Source organism: Anolis carolinensis, chromosome 2, assembly GCF_035594765.1.
Source record: "Anolis carolinensis isolate JA03-04 chromosome 2, rAnoCar3.1.pri, whole genome shotgun sequence".
NCBI classification, from domain to species: Eukaryota; Metazoa; Chordata; class Lepidosauria; order Squamata; family Dactyloidae; genus Anolis; species Anolis carolinensis.
In genome coordinates, this window is record NC_085842.1 from 159,850,333 (window position 1) to 159,877,743 (window position 27,411).

Genomic DNA, 27,411 nt, shown 5'->3' on the forward strand with positions numbered 1-27,411 from the left:
GAACCAAGGACAGCAAGATAACATAGCCATGGCAGTCGGCTTTTATCTTTTGTTTTCTTGTACACTTTCAATAACGCAACTTGTCAGCAAAAACATTTATTGACCCGTTTAATTTTTCATGACAACAGTGCTGTATTTTAAGTACAGTGGGCCCTTGATATCCCTTGGGATTTGGTGGCAGGTTCCCACACAGATACCAAAATTTGTGGATGCTCAAGTCCTATTATATACAAAGCCATAGGAAAAAGTTTTTCCCTTACACAAAATGGCAAAATCAATGTTTGCTATTTGGTTGGGAGTTGGTGGAGGACTGAATCTGGGGATACAGAAACCGTAGATATGGAGGCACAGCTGTAAACAGAATGTTTGTTGAGGCTTAAAAGGGGATAAATGGAATTCCAGTAATGCATGTGACTTCCAAATCCCATTTTTAAAAAATTGACCTGATAATTAGAATGGAATGGATACTTTTTTTAATGGTATAGCAAGAACCACAGCGCCACCTACTGAATGAACAAGACTCAACCCTCCCAACTGGTCTCATTTAACAAAGAATACATGAGATCAAAGCTTTCAACAAACAAAAAATGACAAGAGCCTTTATTGAATAAAAATGTGTCATACTTAGCAAGATTGATAAGTATAATATTTTACAACTCTAAAATATAGTTAGAGCTAATTTAAGTGAATACATTACAAAAAGATTAAAACTATTAAGTAAACCCTTTACCGAGCTCAAAATACTATGATTTATAAAATACACGCAGTTGGAAAGCACTAAAAACACAAAGCTAATAATCATTTTTTTAAATGTCCACTATTTTGACTATTTATTATCTTGCCATTTCTTTGCACGCAGTGTTTTTGCAGTTCTGACTCTTAAATCTGGCAGTTTGGTACATACAGAATATCATAACTTAGACGGTATGCAAAAAAGCAGAATGGAAGTTTCAAGCAGGAAATATTCCGAAAGACAAGCATGGAATGGAAGTAGTTATACCTTGCATACAAAGCTTTGCCCTCTACGCAGTCCTTCACTCTGCATTACTCTTGGAAATAAAGATGCCCTACTTCTAACCCAGGCTTATGAAAGATACTGTGTTCTGGCCAGCCAGTAGACTTAGACCCACCTGAGTTCCAACTTACAACAAGAGCTGTGTATACATAAGAAAAGCAAAGTGCAAAAAAGATTATCTCCTGGTCACTGTCAAGGAAACAGCCTCACTTATAACCGTGCTGCTGATTGCATATTTACATGACTGTCATGACTGGATATCTAGCTAGAAGACAGTATTTTCACTATATATTTTAAAAATGTATTCATTGTGCCTTTACACATACATTAAAGTGCAGCAGCCTTTCGAACTAGTTACCATTCCCCTCTGGAACTGGTCCCTAAGCACTGCAGTAGTAATGTCATTGGTAATGGGGGGAGGGTCCTCTCGCTTTCAATTCAGCACAGTAGACTTCCTGCTAAAATGACTGAACTACTAATACCAGATGAGAATAGAATGCCATTGAAGTGACCAGGTTATGGAATGAAAATCACAAGTGTACAATTTACTCAATCAAGGCAGCACCTATTCCCAAAACAACATCAGACATATTCTTCCATTTTCACAGAATCAATTTACATTCTTGCAGGTTCCCAACAAACTCTCCTATAGAAATGCAAATCCAATTCATGCATTAACCTGCAGCACAGACTATCACTTTCATAGAGGGCAGCCGCTTTGGAAAAAAAAAACACTAAACACACCAAATTAAGGCCCAGCACCCTGCAATAAGTCTCCTAGTTTTAAAAAAAGCTTTTATTCTTCGTCCTCTTCATCACCATAGTATCTGTTCCGCTTGATCTGTTCCTCCACTGTCAAACCTTCTAGGTCTTCACCTTCAAAAAACCCTACATCTTGTGATTTATGATTCGCACTAGCAGGCAATTCTTTTGCAGTGGTCGAATTCAAGACCAAAAGTTTGGGAGACAGACAAAATGGCTCTTCCTTAGCGAGAGGTGCTGACTTTCCTGAGATATATTCTTCTTGTTCCTCGTCAGTGTCAGGACTCCTCTGGCCATTCTCAACTAGGCCCTCTTCGGCCCTTGCTTCTCCCTTTCTCTCATATAGCTCTTTGTCCTCCCCATCTGTATTTGAAGTATGACTATATTCAGCTGCATTGATTCCTCCCATCTGTTTGTTTTCCACCACCATTTCCTTTGTTGGTTCCTCGCTTTGCCAGATTGCACTCCTCTCAGCCTTGAGAGGAGAGGCATTTTCAGTTCTGTGACCCTTTACGGATACCGTTCTAAATGAGGCTGCAACTGTAAACGGCCGGCTCCTTTCTTTCAGGGAAGATGACCTTCGCAGTTTTTTAAGATCTTGGTCCACTTCCTCTTGATGATCTGGCTTGGGGACCTCATCTTCCGGGGGCCACTTTGGCTTTGACACTTTAATACCCTCTTCCAAGAGCCCCCCTTGGCTGCCATGCTCAGAAGGAGGTGGCCAAGCAATCTTCAGCTTCTTGGTTTCTGTAGGCTTCTCCTCTTTCTCAGCCACAGCAGCAGCCTTTGCCTCCATGCTTGCTGCGAGAACTCCAACCTTTGCAATTGGCGCATCCTCCACTCCTGGACTTTGGGGGCCTTCCATGGCATTTCCAGTATAGGCAGGTTTATCCTGGGATTCCTCATTTTCTATTTTGCTTGACCACAATTCTTTGTGTGGCTTATGCCCAAAGCCTTCATCATAATTGCCTTTGGCTTTAAAGAGTTGGTTGAAGTGAGGCTTGCAATAAATGCTGCCATGCAGAGAAGCATATGTTCCAAGCCTGTACAAAGGAAACACAATACAGAGACCAGCATGAACACACCCAGTAATTCACAAAACAAACTAACAATCTGAAAACACTACTCTCCTCTCCACTCCAAAGTGCAACTGAATCACACTTACACTCACTCCACCCTTTGGTTAGTATATACAACAGGATATTTACACATGCAGCCAATGAGGTGATCATTTTTGAACAGAGACAAAATGGTTGCTGTGTGCCTTCAAGTCACTTCTGACTTACAGTCACTCTAATAAAAAATATCATGTAATTTTCGAGGCTCTTTGGCTGAAGAGTGTGGCTTGCCTAAGGTCACCCAGTGGGTTTCCATAATGGGTCAGGAATCAAATCCTGGTCTCCAGTGTCCAACTCCAACTCAAACTCCTACACTGACTCACATAGTCACTTTTAAATATTTCATCTAGTCAATCATATTGGCTCTTCTTTTTCAAAAAGTTTCTTTCAACAAGCAGTAGCCTGATATCATTGTCAAAAGCCAGAGCTTCATTTTTTTATATTGTCCAATTATTTGGAAAAAAATGGTGCTCTTTCTATAATGATATCAGAGGTGTGTTGAACCTATTTGATAGCTGGGAAGGACTATCATTTGGCCTCAACAGATATGTGAAATGAAACTACTGTATCACTGCTGTAGCATGAAGATATGACTGCAGTGTATTACCTCCTCCATATAAACCAAAGCTATATGGTAGGAACAGCAATTGCCAAGTTCCTATATCCCATTAAACTGATGCTGGAAAGAGATACTAATTTTGAATGTGTACTGTCTTCCCATTTTTGTACCTGGTAAAGCGTCTTTGGGGGGTTTCTGGATTGTGTTGGAACTATTTTCAGTGAGAGGATTAGTTGTACAGAGTTTATTTCCTACCATCACCTGGATGCCTGAGGAAAGCAGCTCCTTGCCCTCTCCAGGTGACCCAAATACTAGCAGAATGTGAACATTGCTTGCATGACACACAGCGCATTCTCCCTAACCACATGCTAGACCAGGCATGAGCAAACATCGGCCCTCCAGGCGTTTTGGCCTTCAACTTCCAGAAATCCCAGTCAGCTTAGGAATTATGGGAGTTGAAGTCCAAAGCACCTAGAGGGCTGAAGCTTATCCTTGCCTGAGCTCGATCATATGTCTAGAGTAAAATGGAAGGGGAAGTCTAGCCCATTTATTTCCCTGACCTCATCTTAGAAGATGGGGGGACAAGCATCTTGCTCCTACTTGCAATAATCACTGAGAGTGACTTTTTGAAAACTGTGGGTGCTTAAAATAAAAAGCAATGATTAAATAACAAAATAATATGAAACCCACATAAAATCAATAGGAGAGAAGCATTTAAAACCACAAAAACACCAGAAGTAGTACAAGTGGGGTGGTGGTGGTGATGATGATAATGATGATGATGATAATGATGATGATATTTATTTTATACCCATCTCTCCCTATTAATTGAGGTGGGGAATGTTTAAAATACAGCAACAAATAGACTCATAACACAGCTAAAATTGTGTTTCAGGTCATTCCACAATTTCAGAACAGCTGAAAAGAAAATCCTCTGGCCAACAGGTATCCACCTAATCCTGTCTGACTGGAGTAAAGGTCCCCCAGAAGAATGGAGTGTACAGGTTGGTTGATACAGAAGGTGGTGATCTTGTAGGTTACCTGCTCAAATCGTGTAGTGCTTTAAAGTTAAAAAACCATCATTATGTATCTTGCCCAGAAACTAACTGGCAGCCAGTAACCAATCCGATAGCCCAGTAATCAATCTGGCTGCCATATTTTCCACTAACTGAAGTTTCTGTGCTTTCTACAGAAGTAGCCCAATGTACAGTGTATTGCAGAAGTCCAGCCTTGAGGTTACCAGCGCATACACTACAATCGATAGGTCATCTAGCTCTTAGGATGTGGCACAGATGCCATGTCAGCCATTGGTAGTAAGCACTCCTAGCTGTCATATCAGTCTGAACTGTCATTTAGAGCAACAGATGCAGAAGCACCCCCAAGCAGTGAACACATCCTTTCAAGGGGAGCATATCCCCATCTACGACTGTGTGAAATACCTCCAACTCCAGGTTAGGACCCTTAAAAGTAAACATCTCCATTTTGCTGAATACGTTCTCCAGGCTTTCATTCAGAGGAGACACACACGATGTAGAAACAATTCTAAAAAGTTCTTTAAAATGTTTGGGCATACAAAAACATATCCATCTGACGCTGAAGAAATTATAATACAGGCAAGCAGACTTGTTCCTCTGAATATTCCACCACTGAAAAGGCTCTCTCTTGTAACCACTCTATCTTCAGTATATCTTATATACTCATGTAGAAGTCTAGAAATTTTAGGCAAAAGACCAATCCCCAAACCCTGGATTGAATTTTCCATGGATCAGTTTTAAGCAATGTAACTATTGCAAAAAAAAAAGAAAAAAGAAAAAAAAGCAATTTATTCTCTGCATATAGTAGCAAAAAGTGAGTCCCCTTTGGGGTGAGAGAGAGCGGGATATAAATATACTGTAGTAAATAAATAAATGCTTAGTTCATTGTGAAACAACCTAAAACAAGCACCAACCAGCACAATGCTCTCTGCTACAATACTGCTTTTGGCCTTTTTGAACACCTGGGTGGGGAAATAGAGGCAGCTGGTCCCCTAAGGCAGCATCAGTGCTTTCACCTCTCCATGGAATGATCCTTGACTTATCCCTGGGTGATACCAAAATTAATAATTTTGATCCGAAAACATGTCTTTGACTTATGCATAAATTCAACATACACTGTATCTATTATTCTTTTGCTCTTTGCTTTAGCATAAGAGCAGACCAGATTTTAGTTCAGACCAACCAAACATTCCCCATTGCTGGTCTATTTGGTCCAGGATTCTATCTCCAACAGGGACCCTGCAGATGCTTCTAGGAGGCCCACAAGGATGATATAAAGGTAGACTTGAACTTGAAATTCCTATTTACATCTCTCAACAACTATTACCTATGATATAAAATTGCATCATTTAATTTCTTAAAACCTTCCAAGTTAGTGTCCATGGCCATACTTTGTAGTAGTGAATTCTGCAAGTTGAAATTATACCATATCACCCTCACTCCTAGAGCTCCACTACAGCTTATTGATGATTAGCTCACTGCAGGGCACATGTAAACTGCATCTTAAATAACAGAGTCCACTGTAACCCCTAGGATCAGCCAAGAATGTCCAGTTCACCTTTCTCAGCACTACTGCGCCAGAGAACACTTCCCTTTCCCAGCCCACAGTAGATCATTAATCTTACAGCAACCTACTTTTGCTTTTAGAACAGCATTGCTGTACCTGATGGGTCTTAAACTTACGTGAGTTTGCTGTTGCAGTAAGAACAGCGGAAGCAGCTGATGTGGTATATTTGCTGGTTGGCAAGCAGGCGCTCCATGGGATATACAGTCTTTTTGCATGCAACACAAGCTTCCTTTGGTGGCAACTGGAACTTCTAATAGAAGAACAATGAGTTGTTATTATTATCAAGGAAAAACTAGTGTGTGCTCAGACTTTTCTGTTATTCCTTCAGTACCCTTAAAACTCTGTCCCAAGATGACCACACTTTAAAACGATATATTTCAGTTCAACTCAGAAGCAAGAATATTTCTCTTCTCAGAAGGTCCCTTATTATAGTCAAGTTAGAGTGGCTGGCTTTATGCAAAAAGGCAAATATGCAAAACATCACACCTGATTTAATGTTAAAAACTGGAACCAAGTTCAATCTTTCTCTTTACAAGATCAATTGTTGGGGCCGCAGGGAAGGAATGCAAGGGGAGATAAAGAGCAGGTCAGCAGAAGCTCAGAGGAATGGCAACATACATGGAGCAGTTCACACTGAATTCTTCACCTTTTGTGGCAAATCAGCTTCACAACAAAACAGTAGGATATGCACATCAGCAACTTGAACACTGTCTTTGCCATCGTATCTTCTAACTTCTCCTGTACACTGAGTGTCTTTTTTTGAATGATACATGGATCCTCATTTCTTTTTGTTCAATCATACCAGTTTTTTAAAAACAGAAGGTATTCTTAAAAGCACAAAGCTGTGGCAGGACAGCAAGGGTGCAAAGGGCTTAGTTTTCAAGCCTGAGGACCTCCTCCTCTGCAATCACTACCCTCTACTTTATTTTCAAAGATTGTTCCTGGAATCTAAATGTACTGTATATACTCGAGTATAAGCCTAGTTTTTCAGCCCTTTTTTAGGACTGAAAAAAAAACCTCGGCTTATACTCAGGTGAGGGTCCTGGTGGGCTTATATTCAGGTCGGCTTATAATCAAGTATATATGGTATATTTATTATTTTTCTCTATTATTATTGGTATTGTTACATTTATTATTTTACTCTATTAATTATTATTATTATTATTACATTTATTATTTTACTCTATTATTGTTGTTACTTTTACATTTATTTTACTCTAGTTTTATTATTATTAATACATTTATTATTTTACTCTATGTATTATTACATTTATTATTTTTCTGCATTTATTATTATTATTACATTTATTATTTCACTCTATTATTAAAAGGATACATAAGCACATTTACATTAAAGAAGATGAAAATAATGATTTAATCAGAGTTGAACAGTCATATCTTAAATTACAGTTTGATGTAAAGATTCAAAAATATTTAAACTACTGATGCCTCAATTAATGTAATTTTATTGGTATCTCGACTTATACTGGAGTCAATATTTTCCAGTTTTTTGTGGTAAAATTAGGTGCCTCGGCTTATATTCAGGTCGGCTTATACTTGAGTATATATGGTAGATTGAATATGCCTAGCAAAGTTGTTAGATCCATCTTTACTCAAATGTTCTCTGGGCGTATGCTCTGCTCATGAAGTAAGAACTAATAAATAGCTGCTTTTTATAAGAAGAGTTTGATATTTTCCAGGCATACCAGTGAACAATGCAAAATGTGAATTTCAAATTAATGCATTATATATTTCTATGTGCAAGAATATATAACTGTATATTCGCTTCTGACACAATACATTTAAAAAAATCTGCAAGAATAAACGCAATATTCTAAAAACGGAAAAAAATGGATTTACCTCAAGAAAACATTGGACTATAAAGAAGTTTGAAATGGCAGCAATGTTCAAACTATTTAGTATGATAAAAAGACAAATTTAACTGATTGGGAACCTTACATATATTTAATTAAAATATGAAAACATTTGTGGTACTTGATGATTAAGTTTAATAGTAATGGGGTTAAAAGGCAACAGGGGAAGGGAAAACATTTTAGAGGAAGGACATTTACACATAATATAACCTATTAATGACATACTAAAGCTTTTGTATGTAAAATGACACCAAAATAGATTTTAAAAGCAAGTGCTTCCAAGTCTGCAACCAGTGCTTTAAAAAGGCAGCAGGTGATGCATACAGTCCCATAAAACAATAATCAAATGTTCATTGCGCTTTGCAATAGAAGGCGTGGCCCAAAATAAAAGAGATATTGTATGGCAGTGATAAAACAAATTGATATATTGCTCTGCCAGGTGGATGATATGCCAAGGCAGCTTGAACAAGGCTGGTAATGCCAGCAGCAAAAAGCTGCTTCTATAAACACAGATAAATGGACAGGTTGCTTACCTGTAACCATGTTTCTTCGAGTGTACTCTGTGAATTCACACTAATGGAGAGGCTGCGCCTGCGCAGGTCCCAACGGAAACTCTTCCCAAGCTGAAGTTTAAATTTTGGCGGTAGCCACGCCCCTCCGTCCCCGGAGGGCATATAAGGCAGCCCTCGGCGTCTCCTCCCCAGTTCCTACGCCGCTAAGGCAACGAGGAAGGAAGAGGGTTTGCCAGAGGGGAAGGAAGGGCGGGCTTGTGTGAATTCACAGAGTACACTCGAAGAAACATGGTTACAGGTAAGCAACCTGTCCTTTTTCTTCGTGTACTCTGTGAATGCACACTAATGGAGACTAGCAAGCTTAGGTCTCGGAGGCGGGCTAAGCAAACCCTGACAACGAGGTAATGTCCAAACCTATGTTTATTAAACATCAAAACATGGTCCGAGGACCCATTAAAGTATTGCATTAACACACGCCAAACACCGAGAGCAACCCGGTAAGGCATGATATAACCATTTAAGAGCACATGTGTAAATAGGAACATCATTCCCCCAAGGGGGGAAGGCAGTGGCAAATAAGGCACAAATTGTCAAAGAGAACAGTGCAAACATGTACCGAACAGGAAATCGACAAAAGAGTCGCATGAGAAAACATCCACAGAGAAGTCATAAATGCAGAAGGTTTTAGGACAAGCATGAAGATAAAACTGCCCTAGCAAAGGCTGAATCCTTTAGAGTTTTCTGGTCTACCCTATAGTGAGACACAAATGTAAGGGGGTTGGACCAGATCGCTGCCCTGCAAATGGAGTCCAGGGGGATGCCCCTTAGGAAGGCAGTCGACGTGGAGAGGCCTCTCGTCGAACGCGGGCGAACCGACGGAGGGGGTGGTCGTTTGGCTAGTTCGTAGGCCAGTTCAATGGCCTGAGCAATCCAATGGGACAGTCTTTGTGAAGAAATAGGATTGCCCAGTTTATCTGGAGCATGGGCCACGAAAAGTTTTGGGGTCTTTCGAATGTCCTTAGTACGGTCCCGATAGAAAAGAAGTGCCCTACGCACATCAAGGAGGTGCAGTCTCCGCTCAAGGGGAGACGAGGGGTCTGGAAAGAAGGCGGGAAGGACAATGTCCTGGTTAAGGTGAAAGGCCGAGACCACCTTGGGAAGGAAGGTGATGTCCGGACGGAGAACAGCGCGGTCATGATGAAAGCGGAGGTAAGGTTCATCAACCCGAAGGGCCGCCAGCTCCGAGGGTCTGCGCGCTGAGGTTATGGCCACCAGGAAGGCAACTTTCCAAGAAAGGAGACGTAGGTCAGTCGAAGCCAATGGTTCAAAAGGAGAGGCAGTGAGCTGGGAAAGCACGAGCTCGAGGTTCCACCCCGGAGTAGGAGGCTGAGACGGCGGGCAGATGTTATTGTACCCTTTCAAGAAGGTTTTGACAAGGTGATCGGAGAACAACGACGGTCTACCATGTTGTTGAAAACACCAGGATAGAGCGGCCAAGTAAGATTTCATAGAAGCAAGAGAAAGTTTTTGGTCTGCCAGAGACATAAGGAAGTCCAGCACAATCGGTACCGAGGTTGGGAAGGCAGTAATTCCCCGGGAGCGAAGAAAGGAACGAAAGCGAGAAACTTTATAAGTGTAGGATCTGGTTGTAGCCGGCTTGTGAGCTGCGCGGAGGACCTCCTGTAGGTTCTGCGGGAGGGAGGTCAGGCGAGAATCCTCCAAGCAGTGAGATGTAGAGAGGGGAGATCCGGGTGCAGGATCTGGCCGTTCTCCCTGGACAAGAGGTGTGGTAGAAGAGGCAGAGTGAAGAAGGTCGCTCTGGAGAGATGAAGAAGAGCCGGGAACCAAGGTTGACGAGGCCAGGCTGGAGCTATCAGGATCGCCGACGTCGGTATCGACCGGAGTTTCTGCAGGACCTTTGGTATGAGAGGAAAAGGCGGAAAGAGGTAGAACGGTTCCGCCGACCAGTCCAGAAGGAAGGCGTCTCCCAGGCAGCCTGGAGAGGAGGACGGGGGAAGTCTTGCCCCGTATCGAGGCAGCTGAGCGTTCTGGGGAGAAGCGAAAAGGTCCAGAGTGGGGAAGCCCCATTTGCGAAAAAGAGAAAGAAGAGTCTCGGGGTCGAGCATCCACTCGTGGGAGGAGGTCGTCATCCTGCTGAGGGCATCTGCCAAGTTGTTCTGGATCCCGGGAAGGTGAATCGCCGAGATTTGGATGTCGCGGGCTATGCACCAATACCACAGCTGGGAGGAGAGGAGCATCAGCTTCCTTGAACCCGTGCCGCCCTGTTTGTTGATGTAGAAGACTGCTACTGTGTTGTCTGATTGGACGAGGACAGATCTTTGGGAGATCAGGCGGGAGAAGGCTTTCAGAGCCTTGAAGATAGCAAGGAGTTCCAGAAAGTTTATGTGATTGGCCTTCTCGGAAGGAGACCAGAGGCCTCGAACAGTGAGACCCTTCATGTGGGCTCCCCAGCCGAAATTGGATGAGTCCGTGGTTATGGTGGTGGAGGGAGGAATCGGGTGGAACGGGAGACCCCTGCAGACGTTGGAGAGAGACTTCCACCAGAGAAGCGACCGACGAACGTGGGGCGGGACCGAGAGAAAACTCGAGTTGGGGTGGCGAAATGGCTTGAAAACGTCTATAAACCACCTCTGCAGGGTCCGGAGATGGAGCCTGGCAAACGGGGTCGTGAGGACTGTGGAGGCCATGTGGCCGAGCAGTACCTGGATGGATCGAGCCCGAACCCTCCGGTGGGTCTCGCAAAAGATGATTTGTTGGCGAAGGGCTAGGAACCTGTCGAGCGGGAGAGAGACAGTCCGAGAGATTGAGTCGAACAGGGCACCAATGAAGCGAATTTTGTTCGACGGGGTGAGGTGAGATTTGTCGTGGTTTAGCTGGAGACCGAGAGATTCTAGAAGAGAGAGGGTGTAGTCGACGTGACGTCGGAGGAGGGCAGGGTCGGATTCGACCAGAAGCCAGTCGTCTAGATAAGGGAAGACTGTGATCCCCTGGAGCCGGAGGTGGGCAGCCACAACAGCGACGACCTTGGTAAAGACCCTTGGGGCCGTAACGAGGCCAAAGGGTAAAACGGTGAACTGGTAGGTTTGGTCGAGAACTTTGAAAGAGAGGAAGCGCCTGTGGGCTTCTCGAATCGCTACGTGGAAATAAGCGTCTCGTAGGTCTATAGACACGAAGTAGTCCCCGCGTTGAAGCATCGGGAGGATGGAGGCGATGGACACCATCCTGAACTTGGTCGGACGTATGAAGGTATTGAGCATACGTAAGTCCAGAATGGGGCGGAGGCCCCCGCCTCTCTTCGGGACCGTGAAGTATCTGGAGAAGAAGCTTTGAGGGTCCCGTACCGATGGAGAGGGCCGAATAGCCCCTTTGGCGAGGAGGGCGTCGACCTCTGCAAGAATTTCTCGAGAAGGGTTGGAGAGAAGAACCTGTCCCGTGGGCGGGAGCCCCTCGAACTCTAAGGCATAGCCTTCTTGGACAATTTTGAGAACCCAGGCATCTGAAGTGATAGATTTCCAACGGTGAAAGAAGGGAGCCAGGCGGTCCAGAAAGAGACCATGAGGTCGATTTGGCGGAAGAGAGGGGTGCGGAGGAGTGAGAACCGCATCGGTACCGAAGAAAGAGTCTCTGGAGGGAGAGATGGCGTCAGGAGCGCCGGTGAGGTTGACCAGCGGTGGGGGTGGTACGGCCGCGTTGTCTCTGCGGCTGAGCCGCCCGTCGAGGCTGTTGGCGGTTCTGGTTGTTCGATACCGAGGGACGCCTGAAGGATTGCTGGCGGTAAGAGGGAGGCGGGAAGCGCCGAAAACGTTGAGGGAACCACTTGGTGCGGTGCGTTTGGGGTTGGTCACCGCATTTAGTGGCCAGAACCTTAAAGTCATGGTTGGTTTTGAGCTTGTCATCCGTACCGGAATTAAAGAGGCCCATGGCGTCGAAGGGGAGGTCCTCGATGACTTGCCTGGAGGAGGAAGACAAACCGGACGACCTCAGCCAGGCGTGGCGACGAATGGCAATGGCGTGGGCGATCATCTTGCCGGCCGTGTCGCCCGTATGCTTAGCCATCTGGATTTGATGATGTGCTAGCGAGTCGGCCTCTTGCTGGAGGGTGGACATGACGGACCGGTCTTCGTCAGACAATTTAGAGAAGAAGGGCTGAGCTTTTTCCCAAAGGATCTGCTGGTATGCCCCCATACAGGCCCCATAGTTCGCCATTCTACAGAGTAGAAGGGCTCCGGAATAGAGCTTCCGACCGACCGCGTCAAACCTCTTGCCCTCTCTGTCTGCAGGGGTAGTGGATTCACGACCGGAAGACTGAGAAGCTTTAACGACCATGGAATTCGGGTCGGGATGGTGTTTAAGCCATTCTAAAGTGTCGTCATCTGTACGATACCAAGACTCGATTCTCTTCGAGGTAGGAGGGATCGAGGAAGGAGTCTTCCACGAAGATTGGATGACATCTAGGAGGTAAGGCAAAAATGGCAACAGCGTGGCTGGAGGGGCTTGGGCTTGGACCCGTTTGAAGACCGGGTCAGTCACTGCCTTGGAAGTCTGCTTGATTTCTAGACCCAGGGCATCAGCCATTCTAATCATTTGTTCGGAGAAGGCCCGAATGTTGTCGGTAGGCGAAGGAGGGTCCACCTCATAGGCGTCATGAGGAGGAGAGAGATCAAGGCCTAGGGATACCACCGAGGCCGAGAGAGCGGAATCAGGGCGATCTATATCAATCTCATCGTCCCCAGCCCCTTGAGGGGACTGAGAGGGAGATGACAACACAGTCTCTGGTGGCGGCAAAGCCTCAAGAGCAGGAGCCATCTGTGGCCGAGTTTCTTTGGAGGCCGAGGCCTGGGCCGCTCGAGCCAGGCGAGTGGTCTGTCTACCCCGTTCCGGTGTCGAGGTCGGGGGAAAAAGCTGTTGTCGAGACGAGCGATGAGAGACAGCAGGTCAAGGAGATGGCACCCTGACCACTGTCTGAGTGGAGTGGTGGGGTGAGTCCTGCAACTCGCCATCAGAAAGTTGCTGAGGAGAAGGTTGGCGAGGCCGCTGAGCGGGAGCGATCGGAGAGGATCTTCTAGAAGAAGTCGCCGAAGAAAGGACGTCCATCTTGGAGGAAGCAGAAGAGGAAGAGCGTTGGGTTGCCCTCTTCTTAGCGAGCGGTTGTTTTGATGGAACCCTCAGGGATTTACCCGGTGTGGGAGGGACCATTGCTGAGTCGGATTGGGTCCGACGAGCTTCCTCATGAGCCCTTTTAAAGGCGATCTTCATCGCAGAGGTCGACGGAGGAGCCCCGAGATGGGATCGAGCCGAGGATACGGAAGCCACCGAGCTCGATGTCGAGGAAGGGCCGACCCGACCAGAACGTGTCGACACCGTAGCCGTGGTGAGTGTGCACGGCGGTTTGGCGGCTTTAGTCGATCTGGAGGCTCTGGACGCCTTAGACGAGACCGAGGGAGCTTTAGCTGTTGGCGCCGACATCGATCCCGGGTTAAGCGGCGGCTTCGTGCCCGAAGTCGACGGAGCGGGTTCAGGGGCAAGCGATTTTTCGTAGAGCGCCGCTCTAAGCCTCGCGGCTCTATTTTTCCTAGCCTGAGCCGTTAGGGCCAGGCAGAAACGGCAGGTACCGACGACATGTGCCTCCCCGAGGCAGTAGAGGCACTTGGCGTGGCCGTCGGAATCAGGAATTTTAGCGGCACACTGAGTGCAACGCTTGAAGCGAGTCGTAGACATGAGAATCCGAAGTGAACCTTGCGGCGGAAAAAAAGGAACTGGGGAGGAGACGCCGAGGGCTGCCTTATATGCCCTCCGGGGACGGAGGGGCGTGGCTACCGCCAAAATTTAAACTTCAGCTTGGGAAGAGTTTCCGTTGGGACCTGCGCAGGCGCAGCCTCTCCATTAGTGTGCATTCACAGAGTACACGAAGAAAAAACTATTTTCTTTTTTAAAAAGTAGTAGCAACAGCAGCAGCAAAATCCTATAAATTACAACTCCCCAAAACCATATTCTTTTCTGCTGATGATCAGTGAGTTCCTAATGTTACAGGCTATTTTAAACAGTAGGAAAATTAATCCCTTTAGTGACAAGCAGGATCTGAGCCATAAACATGCTTGGCTCCCAAAAAACTGGGTTTTCCTCATTTCATCAGGCAACAAACATTTGCCCTGCATGACACAAGCTGCAGTGACATATGCTTCCCATCCAACTTACATGCATCTATGCAGAAGGAGTTTGGGATGTGTAGATGTATTTTCCTTTCCAAGCACGCTATGAATAGCAACTACAGAAGGGTGAAGTCCGGTTAATAAAAAGAGGAGAACAGGCAAGAAAGCTGAGAGTTGAGCTCACATTAAAAGGGAGGCAGAAGGCAGGAGTAGAGATTAGGAACCAGGAGCAGGAAACAGAAGCTGGAAAAGACAAACGGCTATTTATAAACATATATCTGGGCTGGTATGAAAGCACACTACCAAGCTCTTTGGGTGAAAACTATGTTACGTACACATCCCTCAATTAAAACTGACAATTAAGTTTGTAGGTCCAAGGAACAAAGTGTCCCTCAAAATAGTTCTCATCATCACATTGTAATGAAATACTCTACAGTAGTTGTTATAGAAAAAACTTGAAATAGAAAGTAACTATTTTTTTGTATTTTCTTTCAAAAACTGATTGGGAATTATGCATACATTAAACAGCACATTAGTGATAGAATTAAAACTACACTATTTCTGGCCACAATTATTTTTTCCCTGTTTCCTTCTGGAAGACCATATACTCTTTCTCTTCCGACATATCCCATCAATTTACCTAGGAACAGGTGTTGTTGACGTTGTGAGCCTTCAAGTTGTTTCTGACTTATGATGACCCTAAGAAAAACCTACCACAGGGTTTTATTCCTTGGCCTTTTCTTTCCTCCAAGGCTGAGAGAGTGTGACTTCCCCAAGGTGGATTTCCCTGGCTGAATGCAGATTCAAACTCTGGTCTCTCAAGTCTCAAAATCACTACAACATGCTGGCTTTCAAGATCAGGTGTAGCAGAATCAACATCCTGCATTTAGCATAATTAAAATCTCGAAACCAAAACTAGTATTGGGCTCTGATATTCACCATATGAGGTGTCCAAAAGTGATCTTTACAATTTCAATTTTATATTGGAAATTGTAAAAATAAGTTTCAGATGCCCTGTATATCCCATGGATTTTAGAACTACAGAAGGAGTTAGTGATTTCTTTAAGTGAGAGGATGTAATAATATATGGATAGTACAATTTCTGAGAGGATCAGAATGATATCTTGATGATGTTAAGGTTAATCTGCATGGATATGACTGCTCTCTTTTCAATGCCTATAAATAAACAAAAACCTGGTCCTTAAAAGTGATATGTATGGATATAACAAATTGCATAATTCAGAAAGGCCATTGTCAAAATAATGCATAGTTTAGAAAGATTCTAATAAAAAACAGAATTACTATCACAGATATATGCAGTGTTGGTTAATTTAAATCCACCCAGTGGGAAGGTCAAGCAAAGCTGCCCCAAGTGATTTCTATAAGACTTGTCTTTTATATATGAGACACAATTATTTATTAATACTGCAAGTAAAGGAACATTTCAAAACTTTGTACATCTGTGGTACTTTTGACCAAAATGGATTACGAAGATATTAAACCAATAGTGTGGCTTGGGGTTCTGAACTGTGCTGCCTGGAAGAAAGATGATTTCCTATGATTTTCTGGATTCCTCCACCAGCAGGAAATCAGAATAAATTGCCTTCCCACTCAGCTCCCTCTTGGGCTTTGAATTCTTCTGTGAATTGAAGGACTACTTCAGGTCAGAAGCCTGCTTTCCATCTATGCTTACAGGACGCTGCATGGGCAGCTCTCTATATACATATTTACCAACAGTGCCATAGAGTGGATGTTTTTGCTATACTGGCAATCCATCACACACTGGAGGATTTAAGACTTGTTTCATTTGCATTGCTCATTGTTACAACAGATATATTCACAGTACCTTCACTGCTTTTGGGGGAGAAGTATCTGTCTGGCTAGATCCTCTAGAATCAAGACTTTGTTGTTTGGCAAAGACAGACCTCGAGACTTCACCATCCTTTTGGAAACTGAATCCAACTGAAAACAGAAGTAGAAGTCTTATTAATATTTAAATCTTTTAAACTGCAAAAGTTCGTTTTCCATCCTAGTTTAAGAAAGTTACAGCTAAACTAGTGAACACAATGAAAGATGACCTTCAGGGAAAGCAAATGTAAGCCATAAAAATGTGACAGTGCTCCTAGCTTCTTCAAATGCAAGATATTTTCCCCTATAAATGAAACCTTCCTCTTTTAGGTTAAACCAGGACTTAATAGATTTCAAATACTGTATCCAGTTAGAAAGGAAAACAATTCTTTTTTGTTTTGAAGACAAAAAAGCTGACGGAATGGGATGGGAGGGGATGCATAAGAAACACAAAAGCAGTATCTACATCTGAAAGCTCTCAGTGTAATTCTGCACTGGAAACAAGAGCAACCCCATTCCTGTGGCCATAATGGTACCGAAGGGATGTTAAAAGGCTTTACGAACAGGGGAAAACTGATACACAATGAAGCTAGAGAAAATGGCATTGCCTAGACACATTTTGAAGTGTAATTTAAGAGCATTTAATTTTTATGTTATCTGCTTGCCAATCATTTATTTATTGGGGAGCCCCAGTGGTGCAATGGGTTAAACCCTTGTGCTGGCAGGACTACTGACTGAAAGTTCAGTGGTTCAAATCTGGGGAGCGGGGTGAGCTTCTGTCTGTCAGCTCCAGCGTCCCATGCAGGGACATGAGAGATGGTAAAACATCAAAACATCTAGGCGTCCCCTGGGCAACGTCCTTGCAGATAGCCAATTCTCTCACAACAGAAGCAACTTGCAGTTTCTCAAGTCACTCCTGCCATGAAAAAAATTATTTATTTATTTTAACTTGCTTTTCTCCCCATGGGAGAAAGCATATGTATGTATTTATGTATTTATGTATATATGTATTTCGGTTACGTATGAAACCAAGATGAGTCCAAGCTCATCCCTATCATGATAACATTCAGATTCATCAGCTGAAGTCTCTTTCCCCTGTTTTACTAATATCTGCGCAATCTCAGTGTAATATGCTTCCTTTCTGCAGACAAACACCTTCAGCCATATTTTCCTATGATATGAACCTCCTCAAAACATTTGCAGGAATTTATTTTTTAAAATCATATTGAATGTGTTGTCGAAGGCTTTCATTGCTGTAATCACGGGGCTGTTGTGTGTTTTCCGGGCTGTATGGCCATGTTCCAGAAGCATTCTCTCCTGACCTTTTGTCCACATCTATGGCAGGCATCCTCAGAGGTTGTGAGGTATACCTGCCATAGATGTGGATGAAACGTCAGGGGAGAATGCTTCTGGAACATGGCCATACAGCCCGGAAAACACACAATAACCCAATCATATTGAATCTTGACCTTCTGGGAAAAATATACTAAGAATCAATTTGGATGAGTAGCTCAACTAGGAAGATGGATTCAACCTTCAGAATCTGGAACTAGTTGTAGAAGACAAAGCAGATATGTATTTAAATTCAGGCACCAAAAATTATAAACCTCAATTCATCTTTGATTGCAGACGGGGTGAAATTAAGAACTTACTGTTGCCATCTTCACCGTTGCTGGCATTCAGACCATCTCCTATGGAAACCTGCATGGAAAAATAGAGATTTTGTTAGCCTCCCATTACATAAATATCCGAAGAACTGGACTTGCCTCCTTATGTGGCAATGTGTGCATAATTAATATGTGCATAGTTTTATATAAAAACAAATACACATTTGGGTAAGGAACAATCACAACAAGCCAATACATTGGTGATGCATAAGGCAGACTGGAGATCAAGACAAAATAAGCACAGCAACCGCAGGCCATTAGAGTTATAGCTCTGCATTGCCAGGCATTTTAAGATTAATTCTGTTTTTCCATTATCTAGGCTGAGATGGCAGAACAAATCCTTTCTCCACTCAAGTGCTAACTTAGAGATCTGGTCACTTTAGTATCTTCCCATTGCCATTGCATATTACAGCAGTGCTAATGGGAACAATTCAGGCACCTCAGCACCTCTTCATAATCCTTCAAAATCTATTCAAAATAGATCAGAATAGATCATAATTCCCAGATGTCTTGGATTTGCTATTTTAATTTTTTTCATGGGCGGAATCACTAGGTTGCTGTGAGTTTTCCGGACTATGTGGCCATGTTCCAGAAGCATTCTGTCCTGACGTTTCACCCACATCTATGGCAGACATCCTCAGAGGTTATGAGGTACTTCACAACCTCTGAGGATGCCTGCCATAGATGTGGAAAAAACATCAGGAGAGAATGCTTCTGGAACATGCCCATACATCTGGAAAACTCACAGCAATCCATTATTAAATAATAAATCACAAGTGCCTTTTCTGACCTTAGACATGGGGCAGACACACTCTTTCTCCTTTCTTTGAATGGATTCTAAAGTGATGTACCATATCTTTTGTTACTGTGATAGTCTCATGGCTCAGAAAGACCTCATCACACTAGAGCTTGGATCAACTTTAAATCCACTTTAGGGAGGCGTCTTTAAACAGCTCAACCAGGTAGGTCCTGGGCCTCACCAAACTACAAACCCTAGAATTCGGCAGGAGGCAGAAACTGGATTTAAAGTGGATTCATACTCTATTGTGATGAGGCACTAAGTCTTTAAAAATGACTACAGGATATTTGTGCACGTTTTTCTAAGTCCTGCTTTCCTAATTGCCAAAATAGTTCAGATTTAACCAGTAAGACCTATATAAAATTGTGGCTGATGCTCGCCTCAAAATAATATTAATACACACAGGTTTTGCTATGCTTCTCTCAGAATACTGTGTCACCAAGAATGCTGGAGACATGCATAATGTACACACTTCTGAGCTACACAAAGGGCTTCAGTTCATGAGGCTGGAAACTCATTAGTTTTCATACAGAGACTGAGATAAAATTGCTTCCACTGCCTTAGTGTTTAATCAACTTAGCTGATTAGAATTGCTCTCAATTTATTCACAGATCCTGCAGGACAGCACCCCCCACCAGACTACTGCATCTGTGTGGATTATCCATGACTACAGCTGCTGCTACTGGGGGACCTTCGGCATGCAATGTCAGGACTTGTGAAGGTTAATTGTGGAAATGAACTCACAGATTCCTACCCACAACATTGCTAGAATAATCCTCTCTCTATTAGCATTGACAATGCATCCAATTTTGATGACATGTCTAACTTTTACTCTTGGAACTCTCCAAATCAGGAAATGTTTGCTGCAAAGTTCTTTCATGAGGTTAAAGAAAGTGTTTACTCATTATGTGCTATTGTGATAGGACTAGGACAGGGACAACACATTCTTTTTCAACCTGTTGCCCTCTAGGCCTGTTACTACCACATCCTCAGATGGCATGATAAGTGCCAATTGGGTATGAGAGGAGCTGTAGTCCAAAAGAGCACCAAGCCTGATCTACTTGCAGTCCCCAAAGGGCAAAGCTGACCATCATTCATTCAGTAGGAGGCTTCATGAAAGAGTTGTTATTGCTGTTGTTGTCTTGAGTGTGGGTTCGTATACATAAATGACAGGCCCGGTTTTAGACTACAAAAACTATGTCTTCTTTCCTGGCATGCCTGCTTTATTAAATAAATGACAGCTTAAGACTGCTCACACTAAAGAATTAATAGATCATAATAAGCTTAACAGCAGCATCTTGCTAATTTACCTTGGAAGCCCCATCCCAAGCAACTGAACTGTGCAAATTAGTAAGGAAGCACATAAGCTGGGATAACGACACACTGTGCTCATTTGGCTCATTTTGGGGGAAGAGGTCTCTGAAAGCATTCCACAGCATATACTACAATGTTAGAGAGCTCATGGAGGGCATTCCTGCCCCAGCCCTCACTGTGATGTGAAAAGTGCAACACAACAGTGCTCTCGACATGCAAATTGAAGGATATGCACAGAAACCACACTCCGGCAAGTTCAGTCCACATTTCTACTTATATCTCCTATATTCACTTTGAATAGCGAGCCTGTATGTGTGGATTTTTAAAAAGGCAAGCACTGACACATCCTTTCCCCAGCCTCTATCCCAGTTTTTCTTGCATGAGCTCCCCATGCACTTCAAGCAAATGCTTAGTCACCGAAGGCAGGAAAGCCACAAAAATGCCTATAAATTGAAGAGTTATTCACTCTTTCAAATCAGCAGGAAGAGGCCTTTTATTCAGACCATCCATATAGCTGTAGGAAAAGGGAACAAAGAAGGAAATTAGTGTTTGCTCTGACATAATCTCACCTCTTACCAGGGAAGTTGCTTCTGAAATACTCAAGAGATTACCAACTGAGGATTCAGGACAACTCTCAGAGAGGGCAGTTACCTGCCCAAGGAGGATGTGCCAACAGTTAACCCTGTTCCAGAACCTGGGCATTTGATGTTATAGCAGGAGGGGGAAGGAGTCCTATGACATACACTCTTCTCTATGTTTAATCATCAAGAATGCATGAGGATGTAATTGATCACTCCAGTTAAGTAATACAACCATGGTTTCAATTTCTAGATTATACTAAAAGCAGGGACACATTTCTAGGCAAGGAAAAGAGATCCTGCAGGACTAGGAAGCTCTTGCACCTGCCGTGGGAAACCCTGCTACTTAGTATGGGCATTAACACTTACCGTAAATATTTAGTTCACATGCTCACACATATACACCCTACAGGTGTTAAATATGGAAAGGATGAGAGTTTGGAGAATGTTTGAGGTACATAAATATAAACAGGAGGGACCTACATAATATCAAGACTTAGACAGATATTTAGAGCCACAGGCTGCAGTCTTGAACACAGCGAGACAGCCTAAATCCCATTAGCTTCAGTAGGTTAACCCATTAACAGAACTGAAGCCACAGTGTGTTCTTCACAGTACGAACAAGAGAGGATAAAGAACAGGATGCTTCTCAGCTTTGCCTTCCTTTGGCCATTCTAAACAAAGTTATTTCGCTAGTCCTTTGCATTTGCTTTGAATTTCCCAACTGAGGATATCCAGTTTCAACAAAAATTTTGCCACAGAATAGTCTCCGCTTCCAAATTAATAAAGGAGATGAAAAGGAAGAGAAGTATTGGTTTCAGTGACTTGCCCAAAGTAATGAACAGACACAAATTTTTCTTGTACCCAGCCACCACCACCCACAAAAGAAAAAGCTCATTCAAACAAGTGAGCACTGTGCACTTTTAGGCAATGCTCACTTCCCCACTTTCCCACCTTCCCAACTCCAAGTTTGGTTTGCCCAGGAAAAGCTCCAAACTGAGTGAATAGAGCATGTCCCAAGCAAACCTACAGAAAGGAGCAAGGGTTCACAATCATCTGCTGGACAAAAACAATGTTTAAGCTACACAGAATTCTTACACATCAAGGATATTCAAGCCCCAAACAGGATGTGACTCAAAAATACTTTAACTGCCACAAAATTAAACATACAAGATGTAAGTACTGATCAAGTATAGGGAGAAAGTTTAAGCTCCCTGGTACAAATGCTTTAAAGATAGACTTTCCGTTCTACAGTATTATAACGAGAACTTTAGCACAGCCTGCAACCAATTTTCATCAGGAGGTACAATTCAGTTTCCAGATGCTGTGGTTTTAGAGCATTCTGGGTGTGCCTCTTCAAGCTCTAGTCCAAATGAAGTTGCTCTGATCTTCAGCCAACATGACCATCTCTTACCTTCTCCCCATCCTCCTGGGAAAACAAGTCTTCAGAGCATGGGGGCAAGTTCTCCTTCTGTTCATAGCTGTCTTCACTTTCATTGGCTTCAATCTCACTCTACAGAATGACAAAGCACTTGAGCATTTGTATATTTTAGTCCATAAAGAAAGGTCTGCCTGAATCTTTTTGAGGAAATTGTACTAGCATTTAAGAAGGAAGGAATATAGTGTACAGCACGGATACACCCTTTGTGCCACACCCGATCCGAAATTAGAAATCACTAGACAGGATCCATGGGTATACAAGATACCCCTCATATCTACAGGTGATATTATCCTGGACTTAACATGGAAATGTGAAATCACAGTCGGATAACTGAAATTGTGGTCCCATCCATGGCCATCCTGTATTTCTACTATATCCCACTACTTCTGCAACAATTAGATATTCCACCCCTCCTGAGACAGCAAAATAAATTGGTGGAGATTGGCCACTGTCTGCCACAAATATTACAGCTTGTTAATACTATTACTTAATCATGTCTTATAATAATAATAATTATTATTGCGGTGGCACAATGGGTTAAATCCTTGTGCCAGTAGGACTGCTAGACCAACAGGTCGGCAGTTCAAATCCGGGGAGAGCGGGTGAGCTCCCTCTGTCAGCTCCAGCTCCCCATGCAGGACATGAGAGAAGCCTCCACAAGGATGGTAAAACATCAAACATCAGGGTGTCCCCTGGGCAATGTCCTTGCAGACAGCCAATTCTTTCACACCAGAAGCGACGTCAAAAAAAATCCCACAATATCCACTACATGTGCTGTTTTACCTGTACTGGCTAGAGTTAATAGGAGGTGTAGCCCAATTGCTTCTGGAGGGCCACAGTTTTGGCTTATGGGGTACTTTTCCATGAGGAAAAGTTTTTAAAAAATTATAGAAACAAGACAGACTAAAAAGAAGACTGTCTCAAATTAGCACTATCAAAAAGATGCCCATTACAATAATATAACAAGATCAAGACATATTGTTCAGGAAAGTGAGATTTGGAAATTAGAAAAATAATCTCTACAGTTGCTATACTTTGCGGTCTGAGTAATGGAGACAATTACGTAGGCCACAAAGTAATAGAGACAATTACTCAGACTCATTCTGAGCAAAATCTATCTACAAGTTGACTGTGGATGTCTTGGATTAATATCCATAGAGTCCACTAAGTGCTCTCCACACCCACAGTTATGAAAAAGTTCTCCCCAAAAGGAAATACATTTATCTTTTCTGTCTCCAAAGTTCTTTATGAGAAGCAAAGAGGAAGGCCGAATCCTGGCAAGTTATACACCGATTATGTGGATGGAGCATGTAACTCAGCAAAGAAAAACCTACAGCCTTAGTGGCCACTGCATGGAAACCACAAGACCCAAGTAACATCCTTTAAAAACCTAGCCGGGTTTTTATTTAACTATGTTTTATTGTAAATGTGATTTCAATATGTCTTATTGATTTGTTCTTATTGTTGTATTTTTATATTGTCTGTATCTACCTGGGCATGGCCCCATGTAAGCTGCCCCAAGTCCCTTCGGGGAGATGGAGGCGGGGTATAAGAAGTTGTTGTTGTTGTTGTTGTTGTTGTTATTATTATTAGAGTTCATACCAGCAAGGGAGTTCAGTTCCTAGATGCACAAAACAGGTAGGCTTTAAACTCAATAGCTCTTAGTCATTAAGGCTACTTTGTCAAAAGTGCCTTATTCTTTATCATCTGAAGCAGTTAAGTCTCCAGAGCTGTAAACTGACTCTGCACAGAAACCGTTACTAATGGCCTTCACAGAACAGACATGAACTCTGACCCAAACCAGCTGTTCATAAGGATTTATTACACATTAGCATTGTAGTCGCTAAATGAGCATGGAACCCTTCAGCCGGAAGCACCAAGGCTCCCTCCTCCCCATGCATCTGCTTTCGTCCTTTTCACATGAATTTCTTCTATCACATGAAGCCTGTTTAAGATAGAACCCTTAACTGTGCCACATTTAATATAGCTACAGCTCTCAGAATGCAATTGAAGAGTTGTCATCTAATACAGTCACAACTCCAAGCTCTAGCCTGGAACGACATGGGAATTGGGGAGGGAAGGAACTGTGGAAAAGTAGCCTCGCACTGATGATGTGTCAAATACAGTAGAGTCTCAATTATCCAAGCCTCGCTTATCCAAGCCTCTGGATTATCCAAGCCATTTTTGTAGTCAATGTTTTCAATATATTGTGATATTTTGATGCTAAATTCATAAATACAGTAATTACAACATAACATTACTGCATATTGAACTACTTTTTCTGTCAAATTTGTTGTATAACATGTTTTGGTGCTTAATTTGTAAAATCATAACCTAATTTTATATTTAATAGGCTTTTCCTTAATCCCTCCTTATTATCCAAGATATTCGCTTATCCAAGCTTCTGCCGGCCCATTTAGCTTGGATAAGTGAGACTCTACTGTATCACCAAATTTCCAAGATCAGTTATCCACAAAGCTGTTTTTCTTTAGAAGGGGGTCCCCAGAGCTTTGTTACAAAAAACTTGGTATGGCAAGTGACACCTGTCACTTTGAGAAGGCAGGCCAGACAATTGAACACAATCAAGGAAAGCCAAGCTTCAAAAGTAGAAGAATAAGAGTAAGGCAGCCATTAGCAGATGAAGAGATTTATTAGACTAGGAGCAATTACCCATGCCATTAAATTCCCTTCAATTACCGAACTAGAGTATAGGAATTACAGTGGTGCATATGGCACGAAGAAATCATTGCATTCGAGAGACAAACATTCCACTAGCAAGTTGCAATTTGATGGCAGATACAAGGCATGCAAGAATTTTCACAAGGTACAACCATGTGGAAGATTGCACTGTTTTCCCTATGTAATGTGACTGGACCATGTCAGTCTGACTGGAGCAGTCATGCCCTATTATCTGTAGAGCCATACAAATCCTCAAGGGCTCATGTTCATAATTAAAGAGTCCTGTGAGTCCACAGAGTAGAAATCTGCCTGCTCCATGGCTGTATGATCTGTTTCCGCAATCCATCTTTACATCTATTCTTGCTGCATTCTCTGCTCAGAAAGCATATGGACCCTTCAGTCACTTTTCACATTGAGAGATGCAGCCGAATTTTTCTCTTTGGAAAAGAGGGGGCTGGCTACTATATCTCTGGCCAAATCACAGCTTTTGCCCTGAATTCTCCTGATCAGAACAAGTGGTAAGCTCCTTGAAGGAAAGAGCATTTTTACCTTGGCACATTGTTTTTTAGTCAAAATAGGGAAAGATTCTTCAAATTTTAGCTCACCGTGAATGTGAGGGACACTGAGGCACTACCTGAAACCACTGGTTTAGAACAAAGTAGAGCAGGGAGGTGCTCTAATTCTTTACTGACGTACATTTCAAATTGCTTTTAACTCAACTACATTTTTATATGACAGCAGGTTTTGTTGCATTTTCAAGTTATAACACTATTTTATTTGAGTTTATTCATTTCAACGTGTTTCAAAATCTTCCAGTAGCTGCCTTGAGTTCCGTTTTTGGCAGAAAACTGGTATATATATTAAAAGGTAAAGGTTTCTCCTTGACATTAAGTCTAGTTGACTCCAACTCGGGGGGTTGGTGTTCATCTCCATTTCTAAGCCGAAGAGCCGGCTTTGTCCGTAGACACCTCCAAGATCATGTGGCCAGCATGACTGCATGGAGCGCCATTACTTTCCCACAAGAGCGGTAGCTATTGATCTACTCACATTTGCATGTTTTCTAACTGCTCGGTTGACAGAAGCTGGCGCTAACAGCGGGAACTCATTCCGCTCCCCGGATTCAAACCGTTGGCTTTTTGGTCAGCAAGTTCAGCAGCTCAGCAGTTTAATCCGCTGAGCCACCAGAGGGGCCCATTATACATTAAACACATAAATAAATGAATGTACATAATTTTCACTCATTGCAGTGACAAACTGGGGTTCCTTCAAGATCTTTTCTTTGAAAACATTTATTTTATCACAGATGAGGAAGCCTGTGAGGCTTCAATTGTCCCTGGCCATTAGCCATGCTGGCTTGGTTTATGGAAGTGGTTCTCAACCTGGAGTCTCCAGATGTTTTTGGCCTTCAGTTCCCAGAAATCCTGACAGCTGGTAGACTGGCTGGGATTTCTGTAGGCCAAAAATCATTTGGGAACCACAGGTTGAGAACCACTGACTTATGGGAACTGGATTCTCAACATCTGAAGAACTGGAAGTCTTGCTTCTCCCACATCCCACCCATCACCACAACTGTCAGCATTTCTTCTCCTATTCAAATATTTCGCTAACAAGAACAGACCAAAGACTGATACTCAGTATGAATAAACGATATTACTATACAAAATGGAAGAAAACACCAGACAGCAAATGTGGAAAGAAGAATGTGGAGTATTGGTTGGTTGCATACAAAAACCAAACAGAATGAACTTGGAAAGGTGGAGAGAAAGAATTCAGCAGAACTTTAGGCAAGTCACATAACCTTTTTGTGCCAGTGTTTGTCCCTTGCACCCATTAGGTTAACAAAGGCTGATATCATACTGCATGCAGATATCCTCAGAGGCAGAAAGCCAAGCATGCAAAAGAACAGGAAGGGAGCATTCCAAGAGCAGAGCAAGAGGAAGGCATGAATCTGAAAAATGTGCCATGGGCCTGAAAAGAAAAATGGAAATTGCAGTAAAGAGGCTCTCAAGCCCCTGCTGCCAGCAGCCTTCGAGCTTCTGAGCATTTGCTTTCTGCAGTGATCACTTGAAATTGACCCTTCTAAAACAGATAACTCTGGTGAGGAAAGGGCTAGCCATGTTTAGGACAAGGGACATACCGCATGACTGCCGGAGCTGCCCTGCTTGGATACAGCCGCTTGGTACTTAGCAAGCCTGTCCTTAATTGATGTTTCTGACAAACGAGGCGGCATCTCCTGGTTTCTCCTGCTCTCTGGTTTCTCTGGGCTGAATGTTGGGGAAGTGGAGAACAGGTGACCTGAAACAGAATGTACAGTTCAAGGTTAAAGTGCTGATTGCGGATTGCGGTTGACTTATATACTACTGTATACAAGAATACAAAACTTTATTATGGTCCATAGATCCACAGCTGTTGATTAAATAGCATACAGGAATTTACAAATAACCGGGGAAATAAACAATACAGACACATACTAC

General features: G+C 43.0%; 1 protein-coding gene and 1 long non-coding RNA gene across 5 annotated transcripts in view; one reads left to right on the top strand and one right to left on the bottom strand.

Moving 5' to 3' along the window:
- The window catches only part of LOC134296321 (uncharacterized), a 32,871-nt gene extending 8,358 nt beyond the window's left edge, over window positions 1–24,513 (top strand). The window contains exons 2-3 of the long non-coding RNA XR_010003023.1: window positions 4,350–4,458; window positions 19,537–24,513. This is a non-coding gene — a long non-coding RNA (uncharacterized LOC134296321). The remainder of the gene's footprint in view (window positions 1–4,349; window positions 4,459–19,536) is intronic.
- Window positions 572–27,411, bottom strand: part of lima1 (LIM domain and actin binding 1) — an 85,283-nt gene continuing 58,443 nt past the window's right edge. For 3 of the 4 annotated variants that reach the window (XM_062970957.1, XM_062970958.1, XM_062970960.1), the window contains 6 exons: window positions 27,075–27,232; window positions 22,232–22,330; window positions 18,112–18,160; window positions 16,458–16,573; window positions 6,172–6,305; window positions 572–2,820 (listed from right to left, as the gene is read on the bottom strand). In XM_062970957.1, the coding sequence (XP_062827027.1) occupies window positions 1,812–2,820; window positions 6,172–6,305; window positions 16,458–16,573; window positions 18,112–18,160; window positions 22,232–22,330; window positions 27,075–27,232 (1,565 nt within the window). In that variant the 3' untranslated portion in view covers window positions 572–1,811. The remainder of the gene's footprint in view (window positions 2,821–6,171; window positions 6,306–16,457; window positions 16,574–18,111; window positions 18,161–22,231; window positions 22,331–27,074; window positions 27,233–27,411) is intronic. The other variant, XM_062970959.1, reaches the window with a different exon arrangement.